This window comes from Pezoporus wallicus, unplaced genomic scaffold, assembly GCF_028554395.1.
Source record: "Pezoporus wallicus isolate ANWC-B61680 ecotype Strahan unplaced genomic scaffold, APGP_CSIRO_Pwel_v1 contig_5261, whole genome shotgun sequence".
Classification (NCBI taxonomy): domain Eukaryota; kingdom Metazoa; phylum Chordata; class Aves; order Psittaciformes; family Psittacidae; genus Pezoporus; species Pezoporus wallicus.
The window spans coordinates 517,073-543,385 of NW_026642423.1; the positions used below are offsets into that span (position 1 = coordinate 517,073).

Sequence of the window (26,313 nt, forward strand, 5' to 3'; positions counted from 1 at the left end):
TCTTAAGAAAAAATAATTTCTGAAAAGGAAATTAACTGTATACACAGTACGATAATTATAAACAAAATGATAAATAATTAAAAACTAAGCAAACTGATGTTTTAGTGGCTGAACTGATTTTCTGAACAACATGGAAGCTGACAATCTGCCCTCTACTGATAAAAGTCCTTGCACCTGAGAACTTTAGCTGGAGTATTTTCAGTTTACTGGCTTGAACACAATATAAAGAGAGTTCTGTGAGTGTCTTGGGTGAGTATTGATCATATTTACTTTTGTTCTCATAAATTTCCAGATGAAAGTTTGACCAAACATATAAATCAAATATCAGAAATATTTGTTAACTTTTTTTTAAAACTGTTTTGAATTTATTTCCAACTTTTACCTTAAGAGCACAGAAGATGCAAGAATCTCCCATACATTTGTGCGTTGTGATTTGCCGGAAACTGCGTCGAAAAATGTCCAGGTGCCAAAGAACCTGAAATACAAAAAGGGCCACAGCCAATTTTATGAATATATAAAATAAAATACTGCACAAAGCTCCAATTAAAATTGCACATGCTAAATGATCACAGGAATAGCCTAATTCCAGCAAAGATCACTTTTAAAATGGAATGTCTTTTATCTAACTGCAAGTTGACATTTTCACCTTTGTTCCTCAGCTGTAGCATTCACTTACATTAATGTACAGTAGGACAGCCCTCTGAATTTCCTGCCATGTGCTTTTAGATTAAAAAAAAACAACAACAAACAACTCACTTGTTGTCCATGTGCTAGTCCCATCTTTAACAGCACTTGCCCTGACTGCTCCCCTCTGCTGACACCACATTGTGCAGCCACACCATGAGGCTGGGCAGAGCTGCCAAGAATACCCCACCAACTGCTGGGACCAAAACCTGTTTGTTGTTCCATCTCCTAGGCAGCCTTCTCGTTCTGAGCAGGAAGGCCAAATAATGGGAAAATGGAGCACCAGCAGTATGTACATTAACAAGCTGTTATGCCCAATATTATCATTAGGAAGTATATTTACATGCCCTGATTACTGGCAGGTTTTTAACCCTAATTGTGAGGGCAGTTATACTCTTCTCTCAGGACAAGTGTGGTGGTAACACTAGGTATATGGTCACAGCATATAAAAGCAAACAGGCTTCTCTATGCTCTGCTAGCAATAGCAAGAAGCAACGCTTGCTGTAACAGTGCCAAATCTTGGCCAATTATCTAAATTCTTATCTGTAAAACAGCAACAATACTGATCTCTGAGATTTTTCAGAGTCAGCTCTTTGTATATACACGTGGTTGATGCTGGCTATTTCAGCTTCGACTAACAATAACTGGACCTTCTTGCAAGCCTCAGAGGCACCAGCCTTTCAGGAAGCAGAAGCTTTCACTGAAAGAAGCCCTGACCTAAATCACGTCCTGCCATTTTCCGGAGTGGCAAGGTCCAGGCTGGCATCTGACTGGGCAAATGCTCTGTTAGCATAAAGAGAGGAACCAAACTTCTTATTTCTAATGAACTTGTCCAAAGCAACTGGCTAGGAAAAAAAAAAAAAAAAAAAAACTGCCCTGAAAAAAGTAGTGGTGGTTTCAAGAAGTATTTCCAGCTGGAATAATTTGTTAATTAAATTACAGCACACAAACATTATCTAAAATTATATTTAAAAACACATTTATTGAATATTTTAGTCTGTAACGTTTCCTAAAATGTCAGAATTGTCATGGCTATGGTTATGCTCAAACTTTCCCTATACTTAAGGCTCTGGGAGGCAACATAAGCCTTGGAACCATCTAATTACACACAACATTCCTGAAGAACTACTGCAGACTTCATTAAAGGACAAAAAAATAATACATTTAGGAACAATTCCAATTTTTTTCATGTAATTGGCTTTGGAGTTTATCCTCAACGTTTACAGAAATTTTTAAGAGTAAGGAGCAACAAGCATTAATGGGCCTTTCAGGCTAATGCTGAATGCTAAAAAATAAAAATTAAAAACAACAGAAGCATATATATTTTGTGAAATTATTACCATCTTGCCTTTTTTTTTTAAATTCAGCTTTGACAGTAAATATTTTTGGTATCCTGTCTCTCTTAAGCTTTAGAAGGAAATGGTTTATGTAGAAAACTAAAGGTCAGGTCGTACACTTTCATCTTCATGTACGGCATGCAGCTGTTAGGTTCTACTCAGTTCTGACCTAAGTTCAGTAACTCAGTATTAGGAGGCAGGTAGTGATTACACCTTACAACTTAACAAAAGCAATACAGTACATAATTGGAAACTTCACTTAGCAGTTCTCTTACTATCAATTCTCTTTGTACCTAGTCCTACATTTCGTTGTTTATTAAGCCTTTTGAGGGTCACTGGTGTTTCACTTTGTATTATTTGCATCAGGGTATATCTTGAAGCCTGAACCTAAAGTTAGTTGAGAACCTAATCATGCCCATGGAAGAAAAAAAGGGGAGGAAATAACAAAAAAACATAAACCAAAACACAAAAAACCAGCCACAGAAACACAGTCTGTGCTACACAGACAAGTCTTATGAAGGAATGGAAAGTGATGTAGAGAAAGGGTTTTAAACCCTGCAGACAGGATTTAATATCTCAAACATCAGACATTACAAACCTCTATATGGAGACAATGCCACTATAGCAGCCATACCACTCCACTGAATTTTGACACAGGAAAAAGTTTTTCTTCTAAATCGAAAGGTTAACATTTAGTCATCTAAGCTAAGCATCTACAAGTAAACAGTTAAAAGAAAACCACATAAAAAGAATCTTGTATAGGTATTATCCTGAACTTGACTGGTTCAATAAAAAAGTTAGATCTAAATTTCAATTAAAAAAAATTAAACATCTACTCCTTTTAAAGAGCAGGCATACTGCAAGCTATGCAATGTTCTATTATTTTAGAGTAATTTTTCTACATATACTTTCCACTTTGGTTGACATTTTCCAAGTTTACACAAACAAGAGACTGAAATACAGTAAGTGATGACTATTCAAATGCTGTCAATTTCAGGAGGAAAACCTGAAACTTAAAAAAGGCTGCTCTATAGCTCAACTAGGCTGCACTTCCACATACAGCTTTATTCTATCTAGACCCACAAACAATTATGTCAAGCCTGGCTCTATCTGTTGAACAGTCAAGCCTAATAAAATAGTGCAATAACAGAGGATAAAGAAACAAACATTTTTTTTATTCTGTGCTCTTACCTGTAGTGCGCTGTTCAGAAAGCAACTGTTCTGTCCTGGTTCATTGCTGAGACCTTTACTGGGTGCTATTGAGGTTGTATTTCGTGGAGTAAACATGCCCTGTACATTATTCCCTCGACCCACAGAAAAGTAATTTCTTTTCCAAGACATTCTTCTAGTTTCAGCTGTAGAATATGTAGGTTTAGACTGGCAGAGTATTTGACTTGGATCAGGCCCTTCCTTTCTTTCACTGAAATTCAAAACTAGAACAACATCCAATCTTCTTTTAATTATAGTTTAAACAGAACTTATCCTTTATCAGGACACAAGCGGTTTGCTTCTTTTAAATCCAGCCCAGGATGCTATCCTTCATTTGATGCCTATGTATGCAAAAACCTCTTTTACAAGCAGCCACATACAAAGTTTGCAAATGCGAGGAATCCATGGTCATGCAAGTTCATCTGTTATGCTGCTTCTCCCTTTTCCAAACAGGCAGTGACTTCAGGGAACAAATGGCAAATCAAGTTGGTCCCAGAATCATGGAGAAAAACAATAGCTACCTCCCACACCCCAAAAACCCCCAGCTTCTCTAATCCTTTCATAATCCTCCTGCAGAAGATGGGAAAAATCCAATTAGGAAGGGAGCAGAGAAACCAAAACCAAAATAAAAGCTTGGCAACTCCCTTTCAGTTTCATCTATCTTGGGTGACGAAAGAGACATCATCCTCACAGGGGAAAAAGAAGCAACTCCAAGACTTAAGAGCAAACAGTGTTTAAGCAGCAAAGTCTCCAATACAGTTGTTTTTATTCTGTGTGCAATCTTTAGAAGTTTCTTCTCCTGATCCTCCTTTTGCAATTGGAATGCCCAGCCGTGCCAGAAAGCTTGAAAGAGAAAAATAATCAAAGGCTTACGTCATTTAATTACTCTCTTGGTTTTGTGGTGTTCTGCCAAGACCAGTGTTGCTTCACCTCCCACAATACAATGAATCTTCTGAGACAAAGCAAAAAATATAAACCTTCCTCCACCCAAAAAATAAAGTAACATGGAAAAGAACAGAGAATTGTGAGAAAAGTATGCAAAAGAAAGAGGGCTGGAGTATGTTGAAAGGGTTAAGAAGGAAGTCAGATTAATAAAAACAAACCAGAGTATTCATATGTATCTATAGCAGTTTTCATACGTACCCTTGACAGTCTAATCAGATCTTCTAGTCACTCAAACAGTAGTTTAAGGATTTGTGATTCTGTGAACAAACACTAGCACATTGTCCACCCAGGAACTGAGATTTTGCACTGAACCTGGAAGGCCAAACTGACAAAGGCAAAGGCTCACCCTGAACTCAGCAGCCCACAGCTCTCTCCAGAACAAAAGAGTCTCCAAATTTTCTTAATTAGAAACTATCTGTTTCTCTATAAAATGTTACTTAATCTTGGTACAATGTCTTCCAAAAGACACTGGTGCTCTGAAGAAGCCGGAACTATTCCACAGAAAGTGTTCTTTCCATGACAAGTTCACTTTTTCCCTTATCTCACAGGAAATACAAAAAAGAATTTGATCTAAGAAATTCCTAGAAACAGGAACTACAAGCTTCACGGAAAACCATTTTTCAAAGTTCTTACAAGTGTAGTCTATCTGTATTTACTTTACAATTGCGTAATATTTTCCAGGGACATTCTCAATGACATTTACGATTATCCCATTTTTGACACACATAACAACTGAATGTACCTTTAAGGCTGGTATAAGCAAGATGACTATTTCACACATACTGAAGTAGAAATTTGAGCATGAAGTCACTGTAAAATAAACAGAGTTTGCACAAAGATTAACTAAGAGCATAATTCCTTATGAAGATATTCTAGGTGTCTGTGAAGGCACGCTTTTTTGCCGTCTACATAATTATAAATACACCTGTCAAAACTCAGAAGGAACTTCCTCAACATCCACAAATGTGATTCAACAGCCTTACCCATTCCCTTCTAGTACTATTTTGTTTGTGTTTCTATTAAACTTATTCTACAAATATTAATGAAGCCTCAGCATTGCTTTAAGGCAGGCAAATATCTATATACAGATGAATATTCTTTTTGGTTGCCAGTGTGCCATACACAATTTTCAGAGGTGCTTGCAAGCCTGGAGACACAGACCATTACCATGCCTGTCGCACAACATTCCTGAGCACTGAACGTATACAGGATTGATTTCAAAGCAATTTCAGTCTCAGCGCCTTTCTTTGCTCAATCCCTTAACGAGCCACGAACCAACCATACCGTGTGAGATAATTCAGTTTCAAGCAACAATTTAAGGATCTCTGCACACCAACGCCACTTGCAATAGGTGCAGCAGCTAAGTCTGTGCTGCAGAGATGGAGCAGGATGCTGTGTGGATAAGCTGAGGCAAGCAGGCTCTGTGCTACCTCACAAAAAGCCCTGAGCCAAGCACTCTATCATCTCTTCTTCATAGCACCTATGAAAAGATAGTCAATACAAATCCAAAACATACCCAAAATGCACACCTATAAGCAACACCTATTCAGTGGACGTCAAGTTCATAGTAAGATTCTGCTCTCAAACTGAGCTATAAAACTTTAAGTACTTTTTGAGCCAAGCTGTCTCAGTTATGATAAAGCAAATACATTTTTTTTCTATTTATTTTTATTGCTGTGGAACCAAAATCAGATTAGAGGCTTTGTGGTTCAGCTGTCATTGCAGCAAGATTACTGCAAGCTGGCTAGGACTCTTGCAGTAACCATGCACACTTACTACCTGCACTGCATTTGCACAGGCTTAGCAAAACTGACTTCTTACTACATATTTGCTATGATCGCTCATGAAATCAAGTTCAGTTCGCCCGTTTGGATATACAGCCTTTGCAGAGCTAAGAACAAGCAGAAAACACTTAAGCTGGTAACCACTCACCTATGACAAAGCCACATCTCTGGAGATCCATGGCAGCTTCACACTTTGCTAACCTCTAAAAACTTATCAATGTTATATAATAACCACAAAATAGAATACTAATTAATCTTAAATCTATGGAAGACATTATTTAGATGGGTTATTTACGGACACACTTAGCTTCTGCTCTATATTTTATGATATATAATATTGTAACAGGGTAACAAACAGCAAGCAGGAAAAAAGAATTGCAGTAAAACACAACCATCATTACTAAAACATCCTGGGTTTTATCCATCATCACTGACGAACCACAAGTATGAAAAAAGCTAACCATCCCGTACTTTAAACACCCAATATACCATTGCTAAGAAAACAGCAGTGGTCTGTAAGGGAAAGTGAAGCCTATTGCTCTTGCAAGCCTATCAGCAGATGTAGGTGTTCTCCAAACACAGAAAGTACTTCTCCCAGATACTGTGTTAGCTTGTAAGTGGTCCCAGCCACAGAACTAAAGAAAAAACCAAAATTTACTTTCCGAAATAAAATCACGGTAACACTTTGATGATACAAGTCACAGGCTCCACAAAATTACAGTTAAGTGAGAAAAGATTTTCATGTATTCTTTCCAATTAAAGAAGTTTTTCAGAAAGACTGCTGCCCTATTAAAAACACTTAAAAGCCAACAGCTTTTTAATAGTACAAGGAAACCCCCTACAATTGAATTGCCAATGGCGTTTCCCAGACTTCTGTAGCATTTTAATGTTAAGTGACAACTGCAGCTCCACATTAGTCTCATATTAAAAAAAAAAAATCAAACAACAATAAGCAACAAAACACACACAAAACAAAACAAACAAACAAAAAAAGGGGGGGGGAAGAAACAAAACCAAACCAACAAACAAAAAAAAACACCTCAGATGACAGATTCAAAAGCTGTAGCTACTGTATGTCCCAGTGGCATCTTGGCATGACTCCCAAAGACTGAGTCCGAAGTAAAAGAGAAAAATATCAACCTTGAAAAAACTGTTTTTATAGGAAAGAGAGAGGGTTCTCATAGCTGGAAATGTTGCTAATACAGAAATATGACCAAGATGGGAGGAGTGCCAGATGAAAAAGCACAAATGATGCCCTTAGTTCATTACTCAAAACATTATCTTAGAAAAACAATGAACTGAGGAGGAAAACCTACATACTTTTAAGGTACTTTAATTTTGTTTATCATATTAAGAATTCTATTCACTGGACTAAGGCACTAAATTAATCTAGCCAGCAGAATTAAAAAAGCTAACTATATCCCTGAAAAGCTGCACAGATTTGTAATAATGCTACACAAATTTTATAATAAAGAATACTATATTTTTAAAAAACATATAAAACTAAAAAAATATATTAAATCCAGCATTCTAGATCTTCCCTTGAGCTCATGCTGTTTGTCAACATCTTTCTTCAGGAAGGAGGGCTCCCAGCTGCAAAGTCAGGCTCAACAGACAAGAGAAGGGCATGGGGCACCACCGCCATCTGTCTCCAGCAGTGCAACCCCAGAGCAAAGCTGACTATGGTTCAAGCACATACTTCCAGCCTGAAGAAACTCCACTCTGTCTAAGAGCACAGCATTCTCATACTCATTTGCTAGATCAATCCAATGGAAACAAAACATCCCAAGTTGCCTCCTTTTTTTTTTCTGCTAAGGTCCCACTATCACTGTTCATTTTAAGGGAAAAAAATAAAATAATAATTAAAAAAATCATAATATTACTCTCTTACTGCAGTCTCATGCCTCTCTGAACATTTTAGGCTACTGCTTGTTGAATCATTCCAGGCACACGGTTGAATTGAAACAACCCATCTAGAATAGGAGATGTCTCCATTTAGCACTATGACTGAAACCACCAATTAAGTATGTATCACACACTGTTAAATAAGAGCAGAGGTCCATTACTTTTTTTTTCCCCTGAAGAAACTTTCAAAACACAGAACCAAGTAAATGCTTCAATGTGTGAATGTGTGTGGGTTTAAATAACAGACCCTCACACACTCTCAAGATCATACCACCTTTTCTGTCAGGAAGGAGTAGATTAATGGTCTTGAGGGCTAATTGCCCTTTCACATGTCTTACCACCTCAGAAAGCGTAAACAAATGAGAAATGGATTTTAAACAAAGAAGAAAGAAAAGAATTGTCCAAGGCAACAGATTCTGGTGAAAGTTCTCAAACAGATGACTCCCAGCTGAGCAGCTCTTTTGGTGAGGAAGCACAGGAATGATCCCCTCGACTGATCCCATGGCTGTTCTCAGCCAGATGGACAAAAATTTTCACAGCTGGAGGCTTCAGAACATACTTTCTCCATGTAGCTGAAATGATGAAAGCAGTTGCTAATTTCTGCATAGATTAAATTATATTTAATTGCAGAGGTATCAATATTAAGAGCCTTGTTTACGGTTTAGACAACCAAAAGGATAGCCAGCTTTGCAAGTCAGTCTAAATTCAACCTTGAAGGTGACGAAATAAAATAAAGGGACAGAAATGTTCCCATTACCAAATAACCATATGGCTGGATGAAGAAAAGTGTCAATGAGGCAGTGATCTTAAACGTAAGCATACCTGACAGAACAAAAGGAGGTTATGACTTCTTCTTGAAGTCTCCTCTTCTTGAGAGTCTTAGCTAGCCAAAACCACAAGACAGACTTCTCTGTGTACCAAGATGATACAGTGTAACTACAAGAAAGTACAATTATTTCCATTCATTTCTATCTAAAAAAGAGCATTTTGAGAGTGCAAATGGGAACACACATCAACTTTCTGCTTCTTGCATGCATTTTCTCAGTCTTGATTGACATGCTGAGAGAAAAGGGCAACGGGGGAAAGCCTGCTGTCAAGCTTACACCCAATTCTTGTTTTCCTTTTAGAGGAGCTTAATTACCTGGCTCTGCTACTTGTACCTACCGGCTGGAACCAGGAACTGACAGCACCTGACAGTGCCACTGATGCACACAACAGACTTCTACTTGTCTTCCTTAGTTTTCATTCTGCTATTGCACAATTCCTAATCTGTGAAGTGTTGTAATGTTACAACAAAGCTGTGAGTATCAGAGACCATAGCTGACAGATGATTCCCAGAATCATCTTCGAAAATATACTCAAGTGCTTGTATAGGGTTATTCTAAGTGGTCTTTCAGGCACCAGGGAAATGTTTCCACTTACCTGATGCAAAAGTAATTATCCAAAAGTAAAAGTTCCTAGTAAAGACCATTAAATGATTTTGGAGTGGAGATTAAAAACAAGTGTTTCCCCAAATCCACTTAGAGAGTAAGGGTACAGAAGTCTATGACAAACACCACAGATCTTCCAGAAGGCCATTTCAGAGAGACCACCTCAAGATAACAGAGAGAAACACCCTGAAATGAAACTGCAGAGCTGATGGAGTCAAGTATAGCTTTATACTGCATGAAGATATTCTTCATAGCAAGAGTACTCCAACTTCTTCATTCAAAACACTTGTGGGTTTTATAAAACTATAGGGGACTGTCTCTTAAAACAGTGTAATGAAATCTTACATCGAACACTTACCTAATCTGAATCATTTGATTTTAAGCCTGACAGTCAGCCAAATCTATTTAAAGAGCATCTCTCACAGCAAAAAAGCAGCCGAAACCCAACAGCTTTGAACTGCAGAAGTTTCAGTAGTGGTGAAGGACTGGAAATTTCTATTTACTTGAGCTCAAGAGGAACCTCTGTGCTTCTTCCCAACTGCCTACAAGTGCTTCTCCAGTCTTAGCACTCACTTCTGCAACCCTTCCTGAAAGGAGGACATCAGCTGACAAAAACCCCATCTTCTGTGCAAAATTATGACCTCAAAGACTTTTGTCACTTATCCCATAGACTGAGACAGAAGAATAGCCATGTCTAAACTTTAAAAAAAGCAGTCAGTAGGACTCAAAGTATAGAGTTGGCTCTCAAATAACCAGAAAAGCTATTTAAAACAATTCAGTAAAGACTTCTAACATATTAGAACCATCCAAAGGCGTATTACAATAAAAATAAATTAAAATACCAAATACACAGCTCTAAGTACCTAAACCCAGCACTATAGTCTTTTCTGATTGAAAATAACTTATCCTCAAGATGACCTAGAAGTTTCTGGAAGAAAGCATTTCTGCAATTTATACAAGCACAATGTGGAATAACTGAGTTATAAAGGGCTTCTGTTCGGACAAACAATGAGAGAGATGAGGTCAGAGCTAGAAACGTAAAGACCACGTTATTTACTTTGTGTGAGGCTTATTGCCAAAACACATTTTACTCCCCAGCTAAAACTTTTTTATCAAAAACATGGTATTAATAACCACTGATCTCATGCACCACTGCACTTTCAGCACATGCATTTGCTGTGCAGGTTACAGGGAATAGAGGCAGGCAAGCCTGCAGCTTTGTGTCCTACTTCTGAAATCCTTCAGAAGCAGCTTCTCTCCTTTTCTGTTACACAGCCCAAAGGATCCGTTATCTCAACAACTTTTCCCTGACAGCTGAAGAGGGATGGAACATATATAAAATTAAGAAAGGCTGCCCAGCCTGAAGTAAATTCAAAACATTTCAAATCAATCTTCACTCCCTTTGGATCTTCCCTTCACAGCTGCCCAGCTCTTTAAGACTGCTGGACATGGTAATAAAAGCATCTTAATACACCTGGATTTCCAAAGTGATGATCCTAAAGTTTTGCATTGTTTCCTACAGGAAAACTAAATTTATTCTCCCGTGCCTGTATTAAAAACCCACCCTACCTACCCTAGGCTTGGTGGCCAGGTATTTCACAAGGAGGAAAGGTGGGGTGAAACCAGCTCTTCAACCCACCACATATGGAACTTGTGGAATTCAGATAAGTAGGGAAACACAGCAGCTTCAAGTGTTACGCAAGTGCTCAAAAGCAGTTAAACATCACCAATCCCATACAACACACAAAATCAAGACAAACAGGAACAGGACAGCTGTCAACCATATCATAAAATGCAAGTTTCTGGCTTGATTCTAGCAAACACTAAGCCAGCCTCCTGCTGCCAATTATTCCTTTTCCAAATCTTCACCTTGGCTCTCCAAGGAGAACTTCAAGATGAATTTAGTATTTGATTTAATCTCCATTTTCATTTCAAAATTCTGTATCTTACAACCATCAGATACTGCAATAAGACTGCAAGCCCCTTTTTCCTGTATTTCATCTCTCTTCCAATAGTACCACTGACCCAAGAAGACTAAAGTTTTTTTACTCTGGCTTGCAAATTCCAGCCCAACAATGACTAAAGAGCTCCTAGAAACTTTCAGATGTAGTCAGTAGTATCCAACATAAGGCTTAATGACTGACAAATCCTAAAATCCTGCTGCCATTCTTTTCCCGACCTTGCAGACTGCTGAACAGAAAAATTCCTGTTCTATAACAGCTACCTTGTTATGAATTTTCCTGTCAATCTTCATATCCCTTTCCTTCTTAAGACAAAAGCAGTCAACTTTTAACTCATATGATGTTCAGATTACAACACTACAAATCCCTCTCTTTCATTAAATTCCATTTAAATGTACTTTGATTTCAGTAACATTTGAAGCAACCAAATGTGTTCACACACACACGTCCGCATAGAAAAAAACCCACAGGTAAGCAAGAAGTGTATTTTGCAGGAAAACAAGCAAACAGAAGAACTCCAGCACCATCAGTACTTCAGTTTTGAAGGATAATCAAAACAGACTAAGCTAATGCAGCAAAACATTGAAAGCGGCAACAGACATTGGCCAAACAGATGGGTAGCCTTTGGGTGAAGAAAACAGGTCTTTCCGGTGACGCTTTAAGAATATCAAAGTCAAATATTGCAATGAACTCTTCTCTCCAGGTAGTGCAAAAGAGGAAAGTCTACACCCAGAGCAGAAACCAGTTTCCTCAACACAAGCAGCACATAATGGACTTTGTGATACCACTGGCTAGCAAAAACCTCCACAGAGGATGCGTAGACAACTCCCACCTGTGTCATGATCAAACAGCTGGGGACAGACAATATAAAAGCCTTTACTCCTTTTGTCTTACCTCAGAATAGTATCTAGTATTAAAATAATAGTTACATCTTATTCTCAAACTACTAATTCATGGTATTTTGTGTTCTATCTATACCACCATTACCACACACCAAGATGGCTTATAATACTCACATTCTTGCCAGACTCGTAAAATACTGAGGTGCAAAACAAAAGTAATATAGAGAAACTCACATAAACAAATATCAGCAGAAAGAGCAAAGAAAGAGCAAGCAGCAGCTCAAGGTGCCTATGCTGGGTCCTAGTATTAAATGCTTACATCATATTTTTCCTGCCCTGCCAAAACTCACAAGCAGAAGGAATGCTACTGCACCACAGAGCATTATATAGATTAATACTTCGACACAAAAATATAAAACCATGTGCCCAGTATCCACAACATGCTGATTATTCCTCTTTTTTTAAGCAGTCATCTGTGCTGTATAGCTATAAATAACACTTCAGCAGAATCACGAGTGTGCACACACATGCATAAGCACTTAATAATCTCAGCTTAGGTTTAAGATCATTACTATTTAGTTTTAGAGGAATAAGCATAACTAACAAGAAAAGGGAAAATCATTTTTACTTCATTTATCTTTGTATACAAAATTATTTTCCCACAAAAAACACTGAAGATTTCAGAATCTGAGTAGGAAAAACACCTGCACATACCACAAGAAAAAGCTTATGGAATCAAAATATACCATATCCAACAGCAGTTAATAGCATATGGGAAGACAAAAACAAACAGGCTGGGGGAAAGATACCATGATATACACCTCACCAACAACCTGGAACAGAAGAGCATGGGGAACAGAACTCAAAGCCCAATTTTTGTTTTCTATACAACCAGGAGACCAGCAGAAGACAATCAATGCTTTTAGGGAAATTGCAGAGGAAAAGACTGTGCAAGCTGATGAGGCGATTTTGTTTTCCTTTTTTAGATAAGAAGCAAACAGACATGACCAAACTCAAAACTTTACATCCCAAACTTGCACACGGTGCTATCTCACACAAGCAGATAAGGCTTTTGTAATATGCTCCCACAGCTTCTGTGGGCTCCTGCACCCCAAGACCAGACCTGGCCAACCAACCTCTTTTAAAGAGGGTAATGACAACTGAATGCACAACAGTCCTGAACTCACACTTAAACAACAAATACAGGCAAGGTCATGTAATGATTCCTGCAAACACAGGAAAGGAGTCCTTGGATAACAGGATGCATGCCTACCTCCATTACCTGAAATTTTACTTTTATTGAGAGGCCCCTTACAAATAGACAATTTAGTCTGCTTAAATTCTTGTGGTATAAGATGTTCTGAACGATGTACTAGAATAAGTACTTCTTTTTTTTTTTTTCTTTTTTTTCTCAGAAATAAATAAACCGAAACCCCAAAGCCACAACCCTGGTATCTGTTCATCAAGCAGTTGTAAAAAAAAAAAAAAAAAAAACCACAAAAAAAACCCACAAAACCAAACCTTCAAATCCAGTTCAACACATTTCACTATGTGAAATTTAGAGTAAATGGCTACAACAGGCAAAGGTACTTTCTTGGATTTTTGTATACAGTATATTTGTCAGAAATGCATTTCAGAAACTAAAGCATTACAGAATATGCACAGTATACAGAGATGGAAGTTTCAAGTGTGCAAAGCAGATTGTATCCTATAAACAAATTTTCTAAAACACAGATCTTTCATTGTATGTTAGAACTAAAGGAAGGTGAAACCATAAAATCTGCATATGAACTTACAAAAAAGTCTGGCCTCTTTGAATTCAAAGTCTGAATTCAAATTTCTAAATTATGATTTGAAGAGACTGTCTATGTAAGTCTTACCAGATGCTACTATAAGGAACTAGTTCCATACTGATTTAAAAAACTGACACAACTCTCTCCTTATAGATTTTAATAACTTAAAATCTTGGGATCTGCTGGGAAAAAAGCTGCTGTTCATTCTGTAAAACGTGGAAACAATGATACAATTACCTTGTACCAAAACCAGGCTTATGGAGATGATGTTATTGTTTTCATTCAGAAAGGTTATTTCATCTTCACCAGAAAAGTACTGTGAAACTACGAAATGCAAAAGGGATTATTTTGTGTCCTGCTGTGGCCTGAAGAGATCCACAAAGCATGAAAGAGACTCTTGTTAAGTACAAGCAGGCTCTGTCCTAATGGGTCATAGAAGCAGAAGCTGTGCAAATGCAGTATAATACAAGTTGAACAGACCAGTTGGATGTTGGGGTAAAGAAAAGAAGAATGATGTCAACAGCTTTGATTTATTTATTCTCTGCCTGATGATGAAATGACACTACTGAGTGGCACCAGAAGCTCTCTACCAAAAAAAAACAGGAAGCGCTTGAGAGGAGGTATATACCATGAAAGGAGCCTTTCCACATTATTTGCAGGTTGCTCAATGGCAGAAAAAGAGCATTAAGAGGTAGTTCACAAGAGTTACTCTCTTTGCAACTCGAAGAAGCCTGTTAAATTAAAACAGAATTCCATGGGTGCCCAGTGGAGTTATAATACATCTAACCAACTGGTACCTGTGGACAGAAAAACACCCTTAATAAAACTCGTGGTCATCATTATTTTGAAACAGAATGAAAAAAGTTTGAGGGTATGTACACATGCCCCCACATACAAAACTAAGGCCTGGCCTGACAGTACTGCAAAGTATCCAGCCAACAACAAATGTTAAAGCCACTGAGTTTAACACTGAAAAGGTAGATAGAGAAAATAGCAGCCTTGCTCAATTTTGGACAATAGGATTTCAGCCTGAACCGTAAATAAAAGGATGCTTACTCCAGAGACTTAGTTGAATTTCTTTCAGCAACAGTTCAGCTGTCCCAGTGCTGCTGCAGGTCTAAGCTCTACTGAATAGCAAGCAGCTACTTCTGTTATTCTCTCAAATCTAATCCTGCACTGATGGCCGAAACCACTTGTGAAACTAAAGACAGCATGCATTTGGCAGAAACCACATAACATTCCAACAGTGACTCCACTCCCAGAAGCGCTGCGAGGTTAAGCACAAAGGATTACGCAGCTTCTGGCCTTAGTTCAGCCCAGAATACATGAAATTTACAAAGCACAGCATCTTAAACTGGAATGTTATATTCTATGAACTCATTTAATCCTCCCTCCCCACCCCCGTAGAGAGAAGTACCCAGCCTAAATTGATGCATCTCATCCCTTCAAGCAGAGTGCCTCAGGGAACAAGACTGAGGCTGGAGCACAGAGAAGCTTTGGCAAAAGGTCTCAGGCAAAAGACAACAAGGGCTCTAGGGATTCTTCTGCTCTGTCGCACACAGCAGGGGATGAGGAAATAACTGGGTCTCAGGATGGTAACATTTACGTAAGTGTTTGGTTTCTGGCGTCTAATTATGCGTGTGATCCTTTAAGAGTGTGGCTCTGCCACGTAGCACCCTTGGAGGAAAAGGTACAGCTCCATTCTGGCCTGTCCCTCTTGGGAAGGTACCAAGAGTTTTCAAAGGAGAGAGCTCCAGTAACTGGAGGGTATGGCTGGTCTTAGTTTATTTCCATTTCGGTTTACCTACTTTTTTTGGAATTTTCTCTTTTTAAAAAGCAAAATTTCCAGTACTTATTTAAATAAAATTTGGCTTTTTCAACATTAAAATCTTTTCACTCATTTGGGAGCTCACTAAAAGAGAAGGGAGCCCTCCAGACCTGTGGAGGACTCCAAATCCTGCCATGGCAACCCAAAAGAGTCTCTGAGGCTTGGATTTTACCCCAGTCTCCAGCCCATGTTACACAGCTGCCCCCATACCAGCACCACACAAAGCTGTTCACAGGACAGACCCTCCACCTTCCAACTGCACAGAAAAAGGACATGCCACACATAGCCCACACTTCCTCTTGCCCAATCCTGCAAAGACAAAACCTGTTGATACTGCTCCAGGCTCACACCTCTGAGCATCGTTAATGATGTACAGTATAACTTGTTTTCCCCAGAATCCCCTAGACAATATGCTGTAAACACAAAAAGCTGCTGAAGGGACTAACTGCTGCATTTGACAGAAGAGGGTCTGAGGAAGATGAGCAACTTGGTACAGGAACAGATGCAGATCCAGAATACCAGCAAGGCAATAAAAGGACAAAACCCAAATGTAGTTCTGTTTCAAAGTCCCCTCCCTCAGAATAATCAGCCTTCAAGGAACAATCACTTGACATCTGGAAAAGCAGTATCTGTAAAAGTTACGCTTATCAAGAAGGGTTACCACACCAGGATGGTATTTTCAGTCACCTCATTACACCACAATAAACACTTTGTTGAGAAATCATTTACAAAATTTACCTTCAACGCTAGAAGAAAGCACTCAGACACACTGTTGCTATTATTATTATCTTTATCCATTGCTTAACCAGCATTACAACATATAACACTTCCTTAGACACACCTACAAGGGAGACAGGAAAAAATAAGAATATTCTATCCAGATTAAGAGTCTATGCATCCTTCCTCTGTGATTAAGAAAATAAATCATACACATGTGTGCACATGCACATGCACAACCACATGGCTGACCTGGAAAAAACCTTACATTTCTGGTCAATTGGGACTGAAGTCACTCTATCTAAAGCTAAGCTCTCTGAGCTTGAGCCAAAATGTGTGGAGTTAGATCTATATCCTCTGCTAGACTATACGGAAGTTCTATAATTTATTTTATGACTTTTTAGCATTCTCATTTTTCCCCAGTCCCCGCCAGGTTGTCCAATTGCAATATACTCTGGTCACCTAGGGACTCAGCAATTAGGACAGCAATAGTAACACACATCCTCTTGTGGAATCCAGTACATAAGAGACTTTGAGAAAACTTGTAAAATATTATGCATATTAATACATCAGTAAAAAAAAATTATTATGATCCAAAAGATTAGAACCTGAACAGACGCAACTGGAAAATGGATGAAGTGACATTCTGTGACACACTACTCTTTGGAAGAAGTAATCTTGTCTCGCAGCTTACATCTGTGACAACTCCCAGGAGAAACAGCAACTGATTAACATCATTTGGCTCTTAGTGGAATCAAAAACTGTCATACTGCAAAACCTACAAATACTACAAATGTATTTGTTCCGGCTCTCTTCATTTTGCCTTTTCGTAAGTAGAAATCCTCATTTTCTTGAAAAATTTATATAGATATGTTTGTATCTATTCTTGATGATAGTATGAGCATATTTTCTAACAGATTGCTTTGAATATATGCCACTATTCCCCCTTCCCATGGTACATCCATCTCTGCATTCACCTTCTAAGGGCCCTCAGCTCCAGCATAATATTGACTTTCCCGTTTGTAAGTACATTATTAAATCCTGCCCCAAACGTTGATGGTGCCAGCCTTTGCCAACCATTTATTACATTATAAAGTGCTTCTATTTTCTCTCCCTCAGACAAGATGGAAACATACCAAAACCATCTACAAAACTATCTGGTTATCCTCCAAATCACTCCTTTCCTGCCAAGCACAGAGAACCTCAGCGGCGAGGCAGCAGGTGTGCCAAAACCATTGTTCATCGTGACAGCCACCACAGTCTGCTTCCTTCACTCCTCTGGCTGTTTATCATGTTCCTCTGGCCTTAGACAGGGAACTCTCTAACCCAGAATCAGCCTGTTTGGGTTTTTAAGACACTTAAACCTCAGATTACTGCTGTAACCCATAGGCATAAGCATTTCATAAATTAACTTCAGAAAACACAGAAAACCCTGTATGTCCACTACAGTGCTCTCTGTTTGTCAAATACAAGCAAGAGGTTTTATTGCACCCCCAGGATTAACAAAAAAAAAAATAATATAAGCCTAAGGCTTCTCTAACTTCCACACACAACATAGTAGAAGGACAACCTATCACTTCAGATAAAGGCAGTGTCCACGAGCGATCTTTCTATATGAACAAATGAACCCAAACTCTCATGGTCAACACAGCAGGGAAGAGGGCACTCCCCTCTTTTCACCTCAGTGCTATGGGGCAGGCAGTTAACACCTCTGCCCTTTGGCTCACAGGAGCAAATTCAGCTCACAAGATTAGCATTTTGAGGCGGATGGGAAGTGGGGAACTTGCTTTATTTCCTACTGGTTTAGTGACCTGAATCAACTCATCAATAAGTTACAGCCAGAGCAAAGCAAGTGGGCCTTCATTTTTCAGGTATGTATCAGTTGAGCCCTGCCACAGCCGACTATGATCAATCTCTCAGGCAGAGAATGCATTTGACCAGGCAGAATGTTTAATATACTGAATGATGAACATTAGAAATGATACATAGATTTTATTTTTTTTTCCTCACCTTTTTGGTGACAAACTGCAGGACTGAATTTATCATTTTGTGGAACTAAAATATTGCTTGGTATCACCAAATGTATTTGGTTGTTTGGTTGTTTTTTTTTTCTTTACTAAAATCTACAAATTTAAACAAAGATGCTTCATGATAAGCTGAAGTGAGATATGTGGAATAGTAGTGGTAGACTTCCAAAATTTTCAGAATAATTACTATTTATTTTGGAAACAAGACACTTCACAGAAGGCAGGGGACAGGGAAACCAGCCAAAGCAAGTTGACTTTCACGAATCAAAGTATTAAAATAACAGAAAAGCTCTACATATACTTAATACCTCATGTCATTATCAACTTTCTAACACAGAATTCAACAAGCAGAGGGAAGGAAAGCCACATCTAAATTATCAAAAAAAAGCAGAGCTTCTGACTAGGTAATAGTTATATTGTCAAGTAACAGGGATGGGAAATGAATTACCAACACCCCTTCCAGCTGTGACAAACATTACGGTGAGAAAAGATTCTGACTGCTTCATCTTCAAATTTATCATGGATACTATTAGTCAGAAGAAGCCATGGCATGGTGGAGCAGGGGCAGCTGATGGTTTAGAAAGTGCCTTTCACACAGGTAGCAGAACATAAATAGAATGCACCATACAAAATGACCTTAGACAGCAGGACTAGACTATTGAAAAGCAAACTATTAACAAACTAAAGCAGTACTCTTTCTTTGCATCTTAGAAACAAAGGCAATCCACATTGAAAAGCAGTATTTTCTACCTTTCAGTACCATACATAGGAGAGAATTCCTGTGATAACTTGGATTCAGTTAGGATAAAAAACAACAACAAAAAAACAACAACAGAACCACAAAACCCCACAAATGAGTCAATGTCACAGCAGCGGTGACACTGAATTATAACAACAGATTTAAAAAAAATCAGAAAGACCTACCTTCAGAAGCTACTTTCTATATATTGCATGATCACCACACTGGTATTGCAACAAAAGCTGGAGATCACAGAGGGTTGGGAAAACTCTCCGAGGACTCACTGCTAGAGTTAACTACTCTTGAGTAAGACTTGCGTGGAAAACTTATTTAAGGGAGGAAGAAAGAGCTAGAATAGTGTGGGAGGGGACAACCCGATGTTTCAAACAATAGGAAGCTGTTAAAATTAAAAAAAAAAAAAAAGGGCCTCCCTCAGCACAGGAAAGTCTCATTTGAAAAGCGCTGTCCCGACTGCCACCTACCAGGCAGGCAGCTCTGACAACAGAGACAAGACTACGGGCCCAGCCCCCCTTACCGACAACTCCCTTAGGAAACAGGGCAAGAGGGAGGAAGGTTCTCCAAACCCCTTTTTTATAAAAGAAAGCAGACTGAGGGCAGAGGAGGAGAAGATAGGGCTGTAAGGGATGACTTCGTTTTACAGCAGCAGCCTGTCTTTGCAAGGCAGGGCTCCCCTTAGTGCAACAAGTGAACTGGTGAGGTTCCTGCAAACTGTTGAGTTAAACATGAAGGATGTTTTCTCACAGGAGGGGTTGATAACCGTGAGTGACACGTAGCCAATTAACAGAAAAAGAAAACGCAAAGGACTCAAAAGATGGCTTCAGTTTTGATCCCTGGGTTTAGAGCCCTATGGCTGCAATGCAAAATTAAAAGCGTTTTTTCAAAGATTATTGCAGGACAATTCCTGGAACTATCCCCTGTGCTTCAAAGCCAGTGATACTGATCAAGGAAAAAAGAAGTTTGCTCAGAAAAACCGCTTCCTACCCCCAAAACCTCCCATAAGCTCAGTAGCAGCATTACTACATGATTATACCCAGACTCTTGCAATACAGCTCCACAACACTGGTGCCATTCGCATTCAGCATGAATTTGTTCTTCTAACATGGTCCCATTCATAGGACAGACAAGGAGAGTTACTGTATATCCAAGACAAGAATAACTTTAAAGAAAACTTTGGTTATGTTACAAAAACCAATGCATACCATTGTCTTTCTGTCCTAGCACAATATAATGCTAACAAACAGAACTGGACTGAAATATATCAAGGCTTTGGACTTGAAGATACTATCCCCACTGGGACCATTTACCTAACAGAAACAAACAATGCAAAAAGGAAGCAGTTGGAATACAATTAAATTGGTCTGCCTTAAGAACAATCCAGTCTTGCAGGATAGAAGCGGCTGAGCCAAGTTTTAACTATGTCTTTCCACAATGATAGAGTTTAGGTGAGATAAAAATAGGAGTTAGCACAAGAAAGAAAAAAAATACAGCAAAAGCACAATACTCCAAGCAGTGTTTTACCTCACGATGTTTATACATACTCCCCCCCCCCCCCCCCCCCAGGATTCAGATTTATGTGTGCAAATTTCAAATAAAATAATTTCTGAGCTGTACTAATAGTGGCATAATTGTGAACAAAAAACAGCACAACGTTCAGTAACCATGCTGGGCTCATAAACCTGCTCCACAGCTATGTGTGGTTAAAACAGCATCTGAACTCCATTGCACTCTTTTCCTCAAAGAGCTTGTTTCAAGGAAGCCAAACCACTTAAAAAAAAGTTTGCAACACCAGCAAAGGCCTTTTCTAGACAAAAACAATATGCCAGTCCCCATTTTTATCATATAGAAAGAGTGACTGAATCTTCCAGGTGTTTTACACCATTACTTGGTTCTGCAAGGTTTCCTTTCAAATACCTGTACACATCTTACCGAGAGTTAGCAAGTCTGTTTGTTCAAGTGGCATTATGTTTAGTGCTCAATGACCTGAGGTTGGCAAGCACACTCGCAGAAAAAACATTAGTCTCTAAGCTCCCCTCCTCCTCATTCCAAAGGACAAAGCATTCCTCTCCTCCTCAAACACAAAGACGATACAGATGCTCCCATGACTCTACCCATTTCCTTGCTTCAGCAAGGTGGTGTGGGTCAATGTCTACAAGACGGCCGAAGAGCCTAAACCAGTAATACCAAGAGTGTCATAGTGATGTTTACAAATTCCATTTGCTTCAGCCTCAGTTTCCATGATTCCAAAACTCTCTCAGTTTTTCACTAAAATGCTCCAGGTGACCACAGAGACTTAAGTTACTGCTAGAAGTATGGATCAAATTATAGGTATTTTCAAGTACCTGCTTTGACACCATTTTACACAGTCCCTCAGCATGTGGATACTGGAGGCTAATGAGTTACCTGGCTAAATGTCCAGTTCCTGAATAGATCAGTGCATGAAGCAAGCATGAAATTTATTTTTAGTAGCTCTCTTTAAAGCAAAATCAGTCCTGCTTCCATCACACCTAAAACTAAAACTTTTTAAACTCACATAGCAGCAAAGGACAGGTAAGTGGTTTACTACTAAAAGAAATCCCTGTGGATCAGACAGAAAAGATCCGACTCCCTGCTGCTGCTGCTCAAACAATTCAGACAGCAAGTGGCGCCTCCGTGCCCCTAACAGAAACAAAGGGACACAACCCCCGCCAAAGCACAACAGCACTGCTGCACTTACAAAAGAGAGCTTTGCCAAACACACCAGCTAAGCATCTGACTCACTGCCACCAAACTAAAAAAGAATTCAGAGCAATTACCACATTTCTGCAAAGAACAGGAAGAAAGAAGAGGGGAAAAAAGTGTTTTCACTCTTCTATCATTTCACCTAAACCAGGACAGCACAGCAACCCTTAAACAGCTCTGGTCAAGTACTGCAGCCCCCAGGGCTCTTAGGGCCTGACAGCAATGCTAGCAATTGCACAGCCATCCACACAGCTACTTCAATCTGAAATGAGGCAGGAAAACCAGGCAAGATAAAACAGAAACAAGCCCAGAATCTCTCTCTCCTTTTCTTGCTTTTCTGCTTTGGTTCAGAGATCAGCAATCTGAGAAGCAAATGTATTTGCAGACAACCCTATCTATTAGAAGCATGTATGCCAACAGCATACATTCATGGTTGGCAAGATAAAGAAAGATTGTCTAAGAAAACAACAAAAGCATAAGCTAAAAAAAAAAGAAACAAAAAACAAAACTGAAGAAACAAAGTATAGATGACAGAGCTGCAATAACCATTCTTTCAATACTGAAACATTCTTTGCCAGCGTTTGCAGAGTCATATGATTTCAGCTTCCTTCTGCTGCTGCAGATCATGGTAGCTTCCTACCCACCAAAGGCTATGCTAGCCCTTCCCTTCACCTTCGAGTAATTTTCCACCACAGCACTCCTACTCATGAGGCTGTAAATGTCAGCACATTTAGTGTAGCTTAAATACCATAAGTCTGTCTACATGGAGAAGTTTGTCAGGAAAAGTGCTACATGGTGAAGATGTAATTTCTTGAGTGCCTTCAACAAGGAAGCTGGCTGCAGAAGTTCCTGCCCACCTTACACAGATCACTTGCTTCTGTTCTCATCTGATGCTCTGTTCTGCAGATGGCAGTCTACGTAGGACCCCATTACAAACAGGATCATGAAAACAATCTGGGTTAAAATAACCATAAAACAAAAGTATGAAGAGAGCTATTTTTATAATTCCAGTTATTCAGGTAACAGAGCAGTCCTGCAGTAAGCAGTTATAACTGGTGCCACTACACAGACCACCAAACTACAAGAAGTACAGAAGCAGAGAAACAGTACTTTCAACAGCTTCTTTTATGAGCTTTGCCACCAAAGCCAAGATACTGCGTAGATGCATTAATTCCTTGCATAGGTAAACTTACTGTGTGTTTTATGATACATCTATGCCAACATGACAGCTGCTACCAGGGTGGATCCATTCACCATAAAATGTCCCTTCTGCTTCTCTTGTGCCAACACTGGGTGGTCTGCAAGATGAGCTAGTATAAGGTGGTAGGTCAGCAACAACAACTCTACCAATGGAAATAAAAATAATAGTTTTTTTTTTTCCCATCAGGTAGCTCACTCAGGATTTGGAAAAACAGGCCTGGTGAGCAATGCCTCTTGACAGCAGCCTGAAGTTAGACTCTCTTACCTAAGCAACAAAGCTGCCCCTTCATCTGCAGTCAGACGCCTGTGTGGCAATCAGTAAGGCGGACTAGAGGTGCGGTTTCATTTAACCGTGGGAAACACCAGTGTCAGTCTGTTTACTTTCCCCAGCCTCATGCTCCGACTGCTTCCGAGTATTGCACTGAACTGCAAGCCACTTGCATGAGCCACTTAGACCAAGAGCACACATGCCACACGGGTGGAGCAAGGAGAGAGGAGGAGCACCCAGTCGAGACCCAGCAACCCGCCCAACCCTTTCCTGAAGCAGCCACAGTGAAACTGCATTAGGTTAACATCACGCTGCACTCCAGGAAAGATCAGTTCAAAACAACTGCTGTAAATTAAAACCCCTGGTTAGTATTTTCTACCCTCCTTTAGTGCATTCTTCTAGGACACTAATATTTAGTTTAACCCATGCATCCTTGGACTTTTTAAGTCTGAAAACAGATGTTTGCCCCCTTCACTGAAAACCTTTGATGTCAAAAAAGTTAATTCTGTGAAGTGGATACAAAGCAGTAACCATCAACAGTTTCTTTTTGGGGGTGGTGAGGGTAGGTTGAGGAGGAGAAGCTCATGTTCCCACATCAGCAGTCCATTTCTCAAGAGGAGGAAAAAAGCCAACAAAAACACACACACACAAAAATAAATACCTAACAGTCTAACAAACTTCAGGGCAATGTGTTCAAACATATTAGGCTGTTCAAATACATATGCTGTACTCGGCTGACCTTCTCCACATGGCAAGACAACTGTTCAAATACTGTTTGGGGGACAAGAATACAACAATCTTGATTTTACTTTATTGACACAGCTTGCTTTGGTAGGGTGGACAGAACCTTAAAGTCAAATGGACCCACAAAAATAAAAGTGGTAAAAATCAATACTGCTTTCTTCCTTCTATTAAAATCAGGTTACCTAGAGTTCTTTAAGTAGCTTGTATATTACAAGATGAACAAAAAGCTTTTTTTGTCATTTCTCAATATTTTTAAAGAATAACCAAGCATACTGTTGTTTTGGTAGTTACCAATAGAGAATCAGAAATACTTCCGAAGCCTTCAGACACCGGCTAATGTGAGGCCAGAGTTTTATGTCCTCCACTTCTGGCTCCTAAACGCTCATTCCCGTCCTTGGGCAAGGCTTTCCAAGCATTCGTGTAGCCAGAGACACAACCTGGTCAGAGTAGACTGTGATCAGGTGGAAAGACAGGCCAGGGTAGTTTGAAGTCATATCTGTTCCTTGATGTTCCCTACATAGCAATACAAGTGTTTTCATTTTTTTGGGGGGGGTGAGGGGTATCTCAGGGTGCTAATGCCTCTTAAATTATTTGAGAGGCCATGGCCTCTAGTCTAAACTAGCTTTAAAAATAACCTTCAGAGCAGGGAAGTGGGAAGGATTCCTTCGCATATGAAGTCTAGCTCACCACTACCAGAAGTGCTATTCCCATAATTCCATTTCCAAGCCTTATGGTTTGACAAATTAATTTGGCCTATTCACAACTTTAAGAGTAAAACCAGTCTGTATATACAGTTTGTATACATACTCCATATTTTCCACTTAATTGAAAAAAGCTGTTTCTCTGATGTGTATGTACTACAAGACAAGAGCACTCCTCACTGAAACCAGTCTTCCTTGTAGCAGATGACTCAAAACAAAAAAAAAAACACAACAACAACAAACAAACAAAAAAAAAACAAAAAAAAAACACTGGGAGAAAAACAAAGCATTAGTAACCTGATCATATCATTATGAACATACCCTGCTAACAGTTTGATTTTTTTACATCTAGGAACTCTAACTCAAGTACTTCTAACTAGTTTTACCAGTAGCACTGGGACACCTGGGAGTCTACAGAACAGCCAGGGTTTAAAGGTTACAAAACACAAGCAGGAACCAAAATACCACTCTTTACCAAACAGGTACTCCCACAAATACCACAAATAACTGCATGTTTTGTTGTTACTACACTCCCAAAACCCAAACCAAGCCATTTTATTCCATACTTATTCCCAGTGACTGCAAAACACAGTGTACTGCATTTAACCCACCCCACTTTTTCCGACTTCCACCTCAGTATGTGGACCAAAGCCAAAAGAATGTTTTATAAACATCCTATCAAGAAGAGATGGTAAAAGGGCTTCTTGATTACAAGCAAGGCACCAGGTTATAGATGCCTGTTAATCAAGCAAAGTACTTAATTTAATTTCTTGGTCAAAACACGAGCACATTCTTTGAATGAGTGTGATGCCATGCTGTGTCCAAAGCCACAGACAAGCCTCCTGTCACCTGTGCTGGTGGGGCAAACACACACATTGGTTTATGCCCTAAAAGGCATGGCACGACATTTGTTTCCCTGCAGGAAATGGAACTTCCTATGGTTTTAGTATGACCCGGAGACATTCAGGAATTAATTTACAGTTTGACTAAACTGGGAATCAGAAAGTAACTTTCTTTATGAAAAGCACACACATGGCATTGGACCAGCATAACTTGAGTGATAAAACCATATCCACTTTTCCCACTGCCATCAAGAACTTACATAATTTTATGACCCTAAATTATGGCACCCAACCTGTAAACTTTGATACATCAGGATCTTAGCAATGCTGTGGTACTTGCAGGAAACTCTTGAGAAAGAAGATTATGCAAAATTGCTTCAACTGCCTGCATCAAATAAACCTGATGCTTTTCAGGATCTTATTTGACATAAAAAAAGGGGATGACAGGTTGGAGGTGGAAGATTCACTTTTGAAACTAACTTACATCAGTGTGAAACCAAAATTGGTTCAAGTAACTCAAAGTAAGCTCACAATAAAGTTCTCCATACCTATATTCATTTATCCCATTTGATACTCTCGTTTCTTGGCTTTACTAGTTTACTTTTGTATCACTTAAGA

General features: G+C 39.2%; 1 protein-coding gene across 1 annotated transcript in view; it reads right to left on the reverse strand.

Annotated features, from left to right (window-relative positions):
* The window catches only part of USP54 (ubiquitin specific peptidase 54), a 74,762-nt gene extending 55,150 nt beyond the window's left edge, over positions 1 to 19,612 (reverse strand). Inside the window, exons 1-3 of the mRNA XM_057430300.1 lie at positions 19,387 to 19,612; positions 3,213 to 4,073; positions 383 to 475 (exon numbers count right to left, since the gene is read on the reverse strand). Coding sequence (XP_057286283.1) covers positions 383 to 475; positions 3,213 to 3,362 — 243 coding nt within the window. The 5' untranslated portion in view covers positions 3,363 to 4,073; positions 19,387 to 19,612. The remainder of the gene's footprint in view (positions 1 to 382; positions 476 to 3,212; positions 4,074 to 19,386) is intronic.
* Between the last annotated feature and the right edge of the window lie 6,701 nt (positions 19,613 to 26,313).